At 37.5% G+C, this 14,466-nt stretch overlaps 1 protein-coding gene across 1 annotated transcript in view; it reads left to right on the forward strand.

Moving 5' to 3' along the window:
• Positions 1 to 14,466, forward strand: part of TMEM132D (transmembrane protein 132D) — a 354,799-nt gene that overhangs the window by 286,010 nt on the left and 54,323 nt on the right. Inside the window, exon 5 of the mRNA XM_053471811.1 lies at positions 1,205 to 1,348. Coding sequence (XP_053327786.1) covers positions 1,205 to 1,348 — 144 coding nt within the window. The remainder of the gene's footprint in view (positions 1 to 1,204; positions 1,349 to 14,466) is intronic.

Here is a 14,466-nt window from a genome sequence, read left to right on the forward strand (position 1 = left end):
CTCACTGCAACAATTTTCTGTGAAACTCCTCTTTGCTGGAAGACAGCCTCTTATCATTTTGTTTAGGCTAAAACTGGATCCTGTATATCCAGCTGGTGCTCTACTCATTACTTTACATTTATCTACTGTACAGCTCCAGCAGATTCCATAGTACTGTTACATAGTCAGTAAAACAAAATTAAAATCATAAACAATAACACACGGGTCCAAAAGGAGAAGAGGGCCCTGCTCTTGCAAACTTACAATCTAGTTGGTGATTAAGGGGGGGAGAAACAGCAGTAGAGGACTGCTTTAACAGGGATGAGTTGGTCGAGTCAGTATGATCTCTAGAGGTTGTTTGTTGTTCATATGGCTTCATTAGGATGTTGGCTGAAAGGGTTAGGAAAAAAGATTGTAGACTTCTTGAAAAAAAGTAGGTTTTCAGGGAGCTTTTGGAAAAAGTCTGATGGAACAAGGAAGGGAATTTCAGAGAAGGGGTACAGCACGGGGCAAATCCTGAATGCGGAAGTGGGAAGAGATGATGACAGGTGTCAGGTGTCCCAATACCATATAGTGTATGAGTTGTCCAAGTGAAGAGGTATAGATGGAGAATAGTAGAGGTCCTAGAACTGAGCCCCGGGGAATGTCAACAGATTCTAAAGGTGAGGTCAGAGAGGTAGGATTTGAACTAGGAAAAAGGGGTGGTCAACTGTCTCAAAGGCTGCAGAGAGGCCCAAGAGTATAAGTAGTGAGAAGTGGCCTTTTGTTTTAGTGGCAAGGTCATTAGTAATTTTCGTGAGTGTGGTCTCCACGGAATGCTGTGGATGGAAGCTGCTGTGGATTGTTTAGGGTCAAGCAGAAAGTGTCATTCCAGCAGTTTGGATGCCAAGGGGAGAAGGACTACACCCTAAAGAATGTTGTGTTTGTCTGTGTTTAGCGAGTCCTTACTAAGTAAATTTACTGTTTTATTTTAGGCAGTTTAATGCTAAACAATCAGCTTTGGATACAATCCTGAAAGTCTTTTTTTCTGCCTACCTCCTTCTAATGTTGTGATGAGGGTACTATATGGTATATATTGAACTATTAGTATCTCATATTATCTTATTTTATACCAGTATTAGAAAACAAATTTCATAGTTATTGGATTGCAGAAAGGGGTTTGGGGAATAAAATAAGACAGATTAATTTTATTGTCACCGTGTAATATATTAACTTTGTATTGTAGGAGGCAGAGATTCTGAATACAGCGATTCTCACTGGCCGGACAGTTGCAGTTCCAGTAAAAGTGGTATCTGTTGACAGCAGTGGCACCGTCACTGATATCTCCGAATCTGTGGAGTGCAGAACATCTGATGAAGATGTGCTTAAGGTAGGTTTTTTTCTGTAAGAGATTAGATTTACGTTACTTTTTTTTTGAATATTAGATAAAAGTAACCATATTCTAACAATAGCTGTCAACAATTTATTGTACTGAGCTTAATGAGTTTTTTTTTACAATAGAAGTTTTTACTAAACCTTGGCTTGGATTTCTGGGCCTTCTCCAAGACTGAAGTACCTATTTATCTGAAATCCCAATTGCTTCTATCTATAAACACAAGAACAAAATCTTAGCAACACTGCAGTCTAATATAGTATAATGACCCTTTACTATGCAAGCATTTCCACCCAGACGGTCATTGCAAAGCATAAAGGCTGTCCTTTTGCTACTTAAAACCCACCTACACATTTATTTTGCTGAAAAGTTGGCAGTCATGCTCATTTTCTTGGAAAGGTCTGTCACCTTTTGATCTAGGAGGAAAGTACAGCCAAGTGGCCCTCTGGACTCTCCAATGCAATACACATGACCTGGCTCAGTGTTATGGCTAAGCATTGTAATCACATTTGGGTTTGTGCACGTCTTTAGTGCCGCTTCAAAAATTTAAGCACTTTCTTTCCCTACTTCATTTGATACACTTTCTCCAAGCTTGATGGTTTTTGCATTATAAGTTTGATACCCAGCAATCAAGGATACAATTATGTTCCTTCCTAAGGAAGAATTATCTCTATTTTAGCCAATGCAAAGTACTGGGACAAAGAAACTGTAATGGTTCTCCTAGAACACAGTTCTTATCTTATATAAGTACTATGGTTTTTCTTTTCAAAAAACAGATGTCAATCAGACTGAATAATATGTAATAACTTGCTTGTTGGAGACACTGCCTACACATTTATATGTGCAAGTTTACTGCTTCCTAACTGGCACTCTTGTAATAAAGTAATTTAAATTTTGAGCTACAAAGCGTCACTGATTTTGCTGTCTCTGTTATTGTGTTGTATTCTTTATCTGTACTTTCACATCTGTATATTTGCTGTACATGCTGTGAAGTAATACATTGTATTATAATATACGTTCCACCAAAGTGCCCCATGTGACGAGCTATTATGGATATAAATACTGGCACCTGAAGAAACATCGCTGCTAAGGTCTTAGCATATAGCATGTTTTTTTTGTTTATTGCAACACGCTACATAAATGTCATACCAATGATGAATATTTGTCTTGTATTTACTTGAATAGTATTACATTTCCCATAAATTACAATAATGATCAATACCACCATATTTAACATCATCTCCACCCACCAGGATTTTCAATAATCTGAAGCTTTTTTCCTTTTTCTGCTTAGCCTCTTGAACACCATATGATAGTAACTACAATGTTTGTTTACTGTCAGTTTTTAATGCCACTCTAATGTTTTCTCTCAAAGAGAAATGCAAATTATAATGTATTTATTATAATTTATTGTAACAATAACAGCATACATTTTAAAATAGTTCATCAATTGTGAGCAATTCTAAGTAGTTAATACAACAGACTGGTCACAGTAACAAAAAAAAAAAAAAAAAAAAAAAAAAAAACCCAATTCTTGAGATGCAAAGAAATCTTCTTTGTCCTCACTAATGCTCTGGTTATAACAGATTCCTAGATGCGTTTTTCTTCACCATGATCATACGTAGAATAATTTGACAGTTCTTGTGTCACATTTCAGAAGAATTGGTGATGAAAAGTTTAGGTTCCAACTTTTACTTATTAAAGTAAGATGCCAAGGATAAAATACAAATGTCAGAAATATTAATACATCTCCTGTAGACACTAGTGGAAAGGCAGGTGTGAAGGGTCTTTTTTGTTTGTTTTACTTTGCTTTTATTATGCAGTTGTTTTCTGTTCTTATCAATGTTATAAAACCATCCTGACATATGGCAGTAAATGACATTTCTCGATCACCTTAGACCTTTGCTTGTTTTTTTTTTTAAATTAAATCTAAACTACAATAAATTTTAAGAGCAGAAGGAAAGAGGCCATATGACTTGGAGCCCCACTTGCAGCTTCATCTACTTACAATGTAGACAGAGATTCTTCAATATCCCCTTCTCCTTTAAGAAGCATGAAAATCGTTGTCTTCGTGATGTTTACAGTGATGTTATCAAGCGTTTGCGTTACTTAAAACCTCAGAAAAGATGAGGGAGTGGAAAGGCTGTCCACGGGCTATAGCACGAAGAGGGGAGGAGCAATCCGAGAAAAACTTTATTCAGCTCCCACTAGGAGCAGACAGCAACCGCAAACCAATCAAGCAACTTGCTTTGCGGTCGGAGAGTAATACTAAAGTACATGCCGGACCAGAGGCTGCCTGATGGCCCTGATTGTTGCAGCCGCGGTCCTGACAGCCTGCTGCTTGTGGATTGCCGCTAGAATGTGTAAGGCAGCCCCAGGAAAATGAAATTTTCCCGGTATGCCTCCAGTCCAGCCCTGACCCTCCACGACCCACTGAAGACAGGGTCGCGACCCACTTTTGGGTCACGACCCATGAGTTGAGAACCACTGACTTAAAGGGACATGGAGCGTCCAATGCAGCCTCACTTACGAAGGCCATGTAGCACATTAAAGCTACCCAAACTTTGCAAGTTACTGCATCACTGTGGTACTGTAATAACATATACAGTATGACATCATTAGAATCCTCTATGACAATTTTTTTTTACAAAATGCATCAGTTGGCAGTAAAAAAACAGGCTGACTTTATGTCATTGATTGTCATGCTTTTTCTGTTATAGCAACCCCCCCAACGTTTAATTAATGTAGCAGGTATCAATAACTCAATTGACAAGCTATTCACCAAAACAGGAGTTTGCATGAACGTTGAACAATCATACTTTTCAGCAGTCCTAACATTATGAAGGGCCAACCACAGGGAGTTTTTTTCCCAGCAAGAGAAGCTTTGTTGGCCTTGTATAATAAATACCTTTGGTCACCTAATCAATTGAACTATGCATTATACAGGACATATACAGTCATTTTGCTGGAAGAAGGGTCCTTTTTAATGTTGTGTGAAGTCAGTGAATGGAAACCACAACTCACCTCAAAGAATAGCTGAAAGAGACTTTGAAAATATATTTTCTGTACACTTCTGTGCTTTATAGTTCACATAAACTACATTCTTTTTGATACCACTGTTGAGTTAGTGTCAGCTTGTTTATTACAGCAATTTATGAAATATTGTAATAATAATAATAATAATAATAATAATTATATAAAAAAGGAATTGTCTTTGTTTTTGGTCTACTTGGGCCATGATGTATCTACTTAGCTTCGTTCTCTCTGTGTTCTTGTGTCATTTTCTATTTGCTTCCTGTTTCTATGTCCTAAAAGCATCCAACACTTCTTTTGAGTACCATTTTGGCTTTTTTTCTTTCATCTTGTGCTATATTTTGGCACAAAATCATATTACATAAAGAATAGTAGCTCTACATCATGTAGTGGTTCCACAATAATAAGAGTTCTCTCTGCTTTTGTACTTTCTGTAATCTAAGACATTTACAGAAGAGTTTCTAGGAAAAAGGAGAAAAATAGTTCCAAACAGTATACCACGAACTCAGGCATTCATCTGACCCATTCCAGAGTTATTGATGTTGGAGGATACTTTGGCCTTAAGAAAAATATACAAAATAGAAAGTGCTCTTTAAATATTTGTATAATAATGTGTCTCTTGACTAACAACTTCCTCAGTTTTTAGAATAGTTTTCATCAGATGTAAAGTGGTGGACATAGAGAAGGCTCTAGGATCAAGGATAACAGACTATAGCTCAATAGTGGGAAATAGGTGGAGCCACAAACTTGTAAACGCAAGAGCAGGGAAGCTCATATATGAAAACCAATATGGGCAACAAGGTAAAAGTGTCACGGACTGGGTCTATACAGATGACTGTAAAGACCCAGAGTGCCTAAAGATTGTGTTCAGGAGTTACGGTGCAGTAGCGGAGTTGGACAGGGCCTGGTGCAGGGCGACCGCACTCACCCGGGTGTTGAGCACCTAGGGTTGTGCAGCCACATACCAGCGCCCTGACATAGCAGCGGGTGATGGCAGAACAGAGCAGAACTTGGAGATTTCCTGCAGGCACCCTGGAGCAGGCATGAGACATAGCACTGGAATCATGTGCAGGATACCGCAGGCTGGAAGTAGGGACGCTAAGCAGAGTATATAGCCGAAACATAAGCAAGCAAGGGATAGGGATACCAAGAAAGAAACATAACCAGACAAGACATACATAATACAGGGCACAACAGGGAACAAGACAAGGAATACCCAAGATCAAACATGAACAGGACAGAACACCCCTCTACCGGGGTTACAAGACACCCCTCTACCGGGGTTACAAGACAGGACACCCCTCTACATACATACATACATACAGGAACTAGCCTAGGACTATATGATAACTATTGGAGATTCCGTCACATCATATGGTCATAGTATGCTTAGCCCACCACTACGCCAAAGTACTCCAATGACGGTGGGTCCTAACGCTAAGCCCTGCATACGAAAGTACTGATAAACTAAACATTGAATCCAAACACAGAACCAAGAAGGACAAACCTTTAGACTGCAGACTGAGACAAACAGAACAAACAGGTGGGACACACCTTATAAAGGAAACAGGAGCTGAAGCAAAGAGCAAGACTGGAATCAAGGAATCAGTGGTTCAGGACAGAGCATACGGAAATCCAGGAGTGGACCACAGCAAAACATGGGAATTGAGGCAAGGCAGGGAAAAACAGAGATATGCAGCTCCGCAGCCTGGACGGACCCTGACAAAAAGCAGGAGCAGGACCAACCAACTGAAGCATCAAAATTGAGGGACAAGAAGAAAGAAAATTTGCATTAGCAAAGTTGAAAAACCTAGAATAATTGCCAGGAATTGGCACACTTAGGGAAACAGTGTCAACTTGCTTTGGCAACAAGACAACGTTTTAAAGGGTTATTTAAGGGGATAAAAAATAAGCGTTTAAGAATGGTCAGCATCCTCCTGGCAAATTCAGCAGTAATCAGGAGTGACTATGGCAACTTGCCGGTTTGACATTGGTATCAGTGTTAGCTGACCTTGTACATGGAGTAACAGTCAGCTGGAAGCAGTATGAAATGGAAACCTTAGCCTCTGCCTCAATGCCACTGGTGCTGACAGTTATTAGTGGAAAGGTGCAACTCTTTTGGATCTACGGTTGAAGTTGTTTTTTGAGGTGCTGAAAAATGCTAGCGCTGATTCTCAATGAACAATATTCACTGAAATTTCAAGATGTTTTTTCACAGTATAGATTTGATGAAATGGAAAAAAAACCCACTAAACAAAATCTTACATTAACCTAATGTTCTAAAAGTAAGAATAGCTTCTGAACAGTCAAGAAGGTTGTCAAAGCAGTGGACGCTATAATGATAAAAATTAGGTTTTGAAAACAGTTAAGAGTCTCTTCAAATGTAACGGTGAACCCTCCTAATTAAAGGTCTGTTTCCCAGTCTGTAATTTCCATTAACAAAAACCTCTGGAATGGAGGACTTGCCCCACTCGTATTCATTTTTATTTTTAATGGGATTACTTTTTGTACATCCGTGTAGCATGCAAAGTCACAGTAAATTCTCAAGCCTAATTAGGAATAAAGCATATGGAGGTGTATTTTTGGGTGTAAAAGTCTAATTAACAAATGATTCAGATTACTGATGTCTGGTTAAAGGAATCATTTAATCGTACAATTCTAAGTATAATTATACTTAAAATAATACAAGTAATAAACCAATCTAAATTGGTTGATGGCAGACGAGCCCCCTGCTGGCGACCAAAAGAGTCGCTTGTACAGACTTTTCAAAACTCATGGAGCGGGGTTGACTCTCGCACGGCCCTATAACTCCTGACAGCGAACCTACAGATTTCCGCTCCTGTTAACCCCTGCGATGCTGCATAGGTAACGTTTTGCTGCCGCCATGTTCATATGTTCCGCATTCGAGCTAAATAACGAAAACGCACCGAATACGAATGCACAAGTCAAAAAATTAAAACACGTCGACCTATTATAAGTTTTATATATATACAAACACAGATTTACCCAACAGCCCTTGCTATGGACACTAATAGCTAGGTGAAATCTTTGTTTTCCAACACATGGTTTGTAGGTCAAATGCAAAATGCAGTACTCCTAAAAAGCTATCAGAAAACTGTATGTTAATTGGCAGTTAACTCTACTATTGATCCTGATTGGCCATAATTTGAATCCTGTTCAAAACTTCTCAAGAGATTATAGTGGCATAGCTATCAAGCCAACTGGAGATTTACATTTTATGTGGCCAGTGGGAAAGTCCATCTGTTGTAGTACTTTGGTGTGTGGTGACTTTTCTCTCACAACTATTAACTTGCAGAGTTAGGCTAGGAGGAGTTTAAATGCCTGTTAAATAAAATAAAAAAGGTTAAAATATCTGAAGCTACTATTTAGGCTGCTGCAGAGTGAATTCCTGGAAGGTGCACACTATTATAACATTATCCATACTTGCTAATGTTCAGAGGACCAAATTGGTGGAAATAAGTCCATAAACTGATTGAACACCAATTTGCCAATGAGTGTAATCTATATGCATTACCAGTATTTAGTTGGGCAATGTAGGAATATTAAAGCACCACTGTTGTGTTGGCATTTGATGCTCCAAATTCACTCTGCCACCAAACTTTTTTTTCATATCACCAAATTGCGCATATGTTTGGCAACCCATTTTGCAGTCCTGCTATGTATTATGTTGAGAGTGCTATGTATTTTCATGTATTTTCTTCTGCCATCATTGCCCCCAAACAACTTGTCTGTGCCTTCTTCGCCCCTTACCCCAACATACACTTACACATATGTAAACACACATACACAAATCACACAACTTATTTGCATATTTTATCTGCACTTTAAGGTCCATAATCACAAATATGTATTTTCCATAACATCAAATTGGATAAAACGGTATTAACCTACTTGCTATTCAATAAATATTGCTTAATTTGAACTTTAATTTTGTATTATTTCCCAAGCACAACACTATAGAAAACTCAATGTGGCAACAGGTGTTTTATTTTCTAAAACTGAAAAAAGAAAATGAGAAGAGAAAAGTGCAGAACATTGTAAACAGCTAATACAAAAATCTTGTGGCAGTAGAAACCAGTAAACAAATACCCCTGCTGGTACTGAATATCAACCAAAGGCAATATGTGTGTGTGTCTGGGTATGTTAGCATGTGTGTGTGTATGTTAGCGTGTGTCATGGTGTTAGCATGTGTGGATAAGTTAGTGTTAGCATGGCATTTTAGCGTGTGTGGATATGTTAGTGTGTGTGTGTGTGCGTGTGTAGGTTTCCATCTATCAGCCTATATATGTCAAAGGCTCACTGAATCAACAAGGTATAACTGAAGTACGTGAATTTGATCACCATGTAAAGCACGGTTAAATATCTGGTTCCTTGTCAGAGTGTTTTATATTTTTTATCTTTGAGCATTCCAGAGTGCAATACAACGTATTATAGTTTAGCACTAATGAAAACCTGGTTTCATTCCATTTTATTCCCGTATACTTCAACTGCGACCAGAGGCTGCTATAGTAGGCTTTGATGATTTTTCCCTGCTCAAACACCACACTAAGCTGATTCCTTACGGCAGTGCTAAAGAAGTTCTGTTCGTCAGATGAAATCCAAATACTTTCCTCTGTTATCAAAGCCAAGATAACACAGCTCTAAAACATACACATGACTGTCTGAAAATAGTATTTATGTTATATAAAAACATCAAACAAAAAAACAGCACTATATTTTTGAAAACTCATTAATACAGTAACAGTAATAAAAATATTGAAAGGAATTCTCCTTTATACAAAGTTTTTAAGTAAGAGGTCTGCCATAATGTGTTATATATATCAGTATATTATAGTAAGTTTTCACAAACAATACAATATTGCATTATATAGCTGTTAATGCAAAATAACACACATTCTGTTCCTAAATTACAGTAGTTTACAAATCTGAATATGTGTATTTCAGGGAAGCATAATATTGGAATAATAGTTAAAGAAGAATAGTTGAACAACAGTTCTCACCAACTAACTTAACAATTCTCCATTTCACCAGGTCAGTTTTTACTTATTGCAACTGCCCCAGCAGATGCCCCATTTATTGGGGTTTTAGAATCTCTGCAAAATACGTCTGCACATGTAAAAATGAGGCAGATACAGAGAATTCCTTTCATGGACAGATAGAAGAATAATGTCTTCTGCTTTTGTTCATCTTGGGAAAGAACTCCAGTAAATTAGCACTAAACATAAAAAACAGTATCACAAATTAATAAGGTAATGTTCAGCATCATATCACAATCTTGGAATATGAGTAAATAACTCAGGAGCTTTTAATTTTACCATTAATTGTACAATAACGTTCTGTGTTTCTTTAAATCACTAATTGCATAAAAAAGCCTTATAAAATGTATATGTATGGCTTGTTTTTTGTCAAGCATATATGTTTTTGTGCAGGTGATTTAGTAGTACATGTTTATGTATTACGTTATTTACTTGGATTATGTATCTAATTTGTGGAAAGGCACCTTGCATTTGTATGCTCCATAATGTTTGAGCAAGGCTGAGAAATGCATTCATCTGTAATGTATTACAGCAAACTGGTTGGGGACTTGGCTAATAAACCTTGACATAGCCTCTTAAGAGCAATGTAGGTAACAGAGTGTTTCTGTCACAGCTACCAAGTGTCAGGACTTTAATTTTACAAGACAATTAAAAGTGTTAGAACTGAGGTGGCAGATGGTGCAGCTACGATGGGCAATAAAGAACTGGAGAAATAGTAAAGGATTCATAGACTACTGCTCAATTAGCTGTGAATGTCTCTTTTTATATGGAAGTTTGCATCTTCATTCCCTAACACAGAATTGCATTTACATCACTAAAACTCAGTAATCCAAAAGTTGTCATGAGACAGGATTAACTCTAATAAAGTGTTAACATCTATTCTTGTAATTTATAAAACACAAGCTTACATAAAATGTGTTATTTTGTTATTAGTAAAAGAAAATGCCAGAAAAATGGGAGGGCCAGCCAGACCCACCCAAAACAACAGGAACAAAGCTCAGGAACCAAAATCCAATATGTGACAATTCTGAGGTGGCTCAGGTCTGGCTTGCACTTCTCAAACCTATACGGAACATACACAAACTCGTAAGCACTGCCTGGAAAAATATAGTTAGTAAACAATGTCATGTGTTTATGGTATTTTAAATAAAGCCCCCATGCCCCAATGAGTTCTTAATTTGATATTCATTATAGTATATAATGTATAGTTTATTATAGTACATACTGTATAGTTCAGAAGTGTCTCTAATCATGGCTAACAGGTTTGTCAGACAGAACATGCTAGAGATGGTTCTTTATTATACATGTTGAAGTTAGGGAACTCACCTGCAAGTTTATACATTAGTGAACAGAAAGTCCAATGAAACACAATGGAAGCTTAATTCAGTTTAATTCCACAAGATTGACGCGCACATATTGGCCAAGAACTGTTGGGACAATACAGAGCTGTGACCCAGTTGCCATTGATATGTCCACCTACCCAAGTACAAATCTTGACCTCAGGACTTGCTGAGTTATTATTTGCTATGACGTTTTTAAAGTGTAGTCATTGGTAAACCGAAGCAATATTAATGTCTTCCTTAACCCCTTAACGTCTATTGACGGGTCAGGCACGTCACGCAAAAACAGTCAGGTGACGACCAATGACATGCCTGACTCGTCATTTCATTAAACAAGCTGAGAAAGTAATCTATAATCACTTTCTTCGCTTAAACGGTGTTGCTGTAATGCCTCGATGTTGAGGCATTCAACAACACCAAGATCAACATCAAGGACCATGTCTAGCCCCTCCCCGGGGCATCAACATCCGCCATACACTGTATGGTGGCAGATGCCCATTTTTAAAAGCGTTTAGGAGGCGATCAACAATTGCCTCCTAAACTTCAATGGTGTCGCTAAAATGCCTCGAAAACAAGGCAGTCAGCAATACCGAACACTCACCCCAGGATGTGCTGGGGCAAGAGGGTCTCCAGACCATCCTGAGAACTTTGGCTTCACTTGCGGGTTGAATACAGGTACTGGAGTCAATGGAGCCCAGCTGTCTAATCACAATGTGATTAGTAAAAAAAAAAAAAAAAATCACACAAACTTTGGCAAAGGCTAGTGGTAGAATCTCATGGAAAGGGTTAAAATACTAGCATTTGAAATACCTTGGGGAGTCGAGTTTTCAAAAATATATGGTTTGAAGGGGTAAATTGAATTAACTGGCTTTAAAGATGGCCCTATTAGGACATGGGGCAGTGAGACCAAATGTAAAAATTCCAAGTTAAAAAATGCGCACTTCTGAAATGTGGCGTTTTACCTCCCAAACAACCCAACAAACCCATGCATGGGGGGTATCACTGTACAAGGGAGATATTGCTGAACACATATTGGGGTCTTGTTTGAAAGTGACGTATACCAAGAGCTGTAAATCCATACCTGAAGCACAAATTTTGTGATAAAAAACACAAAATAAATAATACCACAAAGTTTGACAAAGGGTGGTAGTAGAATTAGTGCATGGAAAGGGTTAAAATACCTTGAGGTGTCTAGTTTTCAAAAATATATGGTTTGATGGGGTAAATTGCATTGGCCAGCTTCAAAGATACCCGAAATAGCACATTGGGAAGAATGACCAGATTTGGAAAAGAAATGGTTTTGAAATAGCAAAACGCTACTTGTACTTATTGCCCAATAACTTGCAGAAAAAAGCAAAAAAAACATAAAAACATTGGTATTTCTAAACTCAGGACAAATAGTAGAATCTATTTAGCAGGTTTTTTCATTAGATTTTTTGGATGAGTAAAAGATTTTTCAAGTAAAAGTGAGAGGTGTTTTTTTTTCAATTTTTCATAATTTTTTATTTTTATAGGAAATTAGATAATATGATCAAATGTTATCTGTAGAAATCCCTTCTTGTCCTGGAAAAAAACCAATATGTAACTTGTGTGGGTGCACTAAATGAGTGAGGAGAAAATTACATCTAAACACGAGCACCGCAAAAGTGTTAAAACAGCCTCGGTCCCAAAGGGTACAAAAAGTAAAAGTCAGCCTGGTCCTTAATGGGGTTAATTTGCTAGAAAAACGATATTTACTTACCAGGTTAAATACACTTTATATGAATCTTGAAATTCTTCAAGCAGAAGTCAGAATACATGGACAGGATTGTTAATGTACACTTACTAGGGAACAATGGATGTTTTAATGCAATGTGCTACAAGTTACGTATTCCCTAACCTAAAATGAAGTGAGCTATCAGAGGAAAATATTGTCAGGGTGGAACTGGAATTCCTTTGCACTTCATGGCCAATATAATGGTTGTAATTTTGCAAAAGGGCAAAGTATTAAACCAGTAAACCATATAATCTAATATTCAGCCAATTAAACAAAACAAAAGACACCTCCATACCTGAATTGCTGCAGTGACAGTCTTTACTAGGAGGCATACCATAAAGTGGTGTCTGAGCAGAGGTTCAAAGAAGCTGTAGCTCCTGAAGACAGAGGGCTTTGTGTTTGTAAGCCTCTGCCATTGTGTTTAACATTAGTTATAAACCTAAGTCTGGTGTGCTTAAATTCAACTGCAGTAAAAACTAAAAAGTATAGTACTCAAAACTCACAGTGCATGGAATTTCACAGTTGAGCTTTAAATGTAGTCAAGAGAAAGACTGTGAAGGTTCAGCTCAGGAGGTTCAGCTTCAGTTTGTGAAAAAAAGTATTTCCTTTAAATTCAACCTTTCTGAGTACCCAAATCTTTTTATCCAGAATAAGGTGAAAACAGACCTAATCCAATTTTATACAATATGGTTCCACAGGTGATTTTGTTTTAGTGAAAAGTCAAGTAGATTTTTTCCTGGATCAACAATGTCTATTGTTAAAGTTAATTTGCAGGAACTGCCTATGATTGATTGGTGCTAGAAAGACTGTTATTAATTTTCTGGATTTTTTTCTTCACATTTACTTTCCCCAAAGTAGACATTCAGTATATACTCAGAACACATACTTTTCTTTCCCAAACACATTTGCCTTTGAACAACCCAGTCTCTCTTTTTGTTTAAAGCCCTATGCCGAGAGGTGACATCAAGCCCTGATCATGCGTCATCTGCAATGCTGGGATGTTGCTTTCAGGGTCCTGTCCCAGAATATTGGTAAATTAAATGCAAAAGAATGAGACCAAAGACAGAATCTCGGGGGTACGCTACTGCAAACCTTTATCCAACTGGAAAACCTGTGTATACTGTCCTCTCATAAGTTATTTAAGTATTCATTTCCCCCATTGATATATGCAGTTATCTATTGTATAGCAGTGTCAAAAGCCTTTGAAAAATCCAGGTAGATCCCCTGCATCTCCCTGATCCATATTTTCATTTAAAGTTTCATAAAAAGTGAGCAGATTAGTTTCTAATGGCCTTTTACTCACCTACATTGCCTCTTACTAATCATATTGGTGCAAAAAACAATTTCCTGGATAGCATTCCTTCCAATGCATTTCCCACCATGGATGTCAGGCTCACCAGTATATAATTGCCAAGCTCAGGTTGTGTTCCTTATAAAAAATGGCTTTCCACCAAAGTAATTGAACTATTTCTCTTTAAATCATTGGACTAAGATGAAAACGTATTTGAGGATTAATTTCATCTGTCATGGGTTCCTCATTGGACTATACTGCAGAAAAAAATGAACCAAGCTCTTTTAGCTCATTTCTCATTTTCTCATTCTCTACTAGCAATCTAAAATTACTTTTACAACTCTTTGTATATACCTGTTTTAATGCATTTGTAACCTGTTAATTAAACCAAACTGCTTTAGATTTTTTTCTCTTGCTTTTTTTGTTACCAAAGGTAAAAAGTATCAAAGGTTGACCATAGCAGCTACACTTACTGAAGTTTGTTGGTCTCTGTTGGTGCCCGCTAGGGCTTTCTGATAATTTGCACCGCTACTGATGATATCAACCCACAGTTTTCCCACCAAATATCATCTCCTTAAGACTTTAAGGCATTAGTGGGAAATCATCTCAGTGCTAGAAAAACCCATGCAAACTTCAAC

Source organism: Spea bombifrons, chromosome 1, assembly GCF_027358695.1.
Source record: "Spea bombifrons isolate aSpeBom1 chromosome 1, aSpeBom1.2.pri, whole genome shotgun sequence".
NCBI classification, from domain to species: domain Eukaryota; kingdom Metazoa; phylum Chordata; class Amphibia; order Anura; family Pelobatidae; genus Spea; species Spea bombifrons.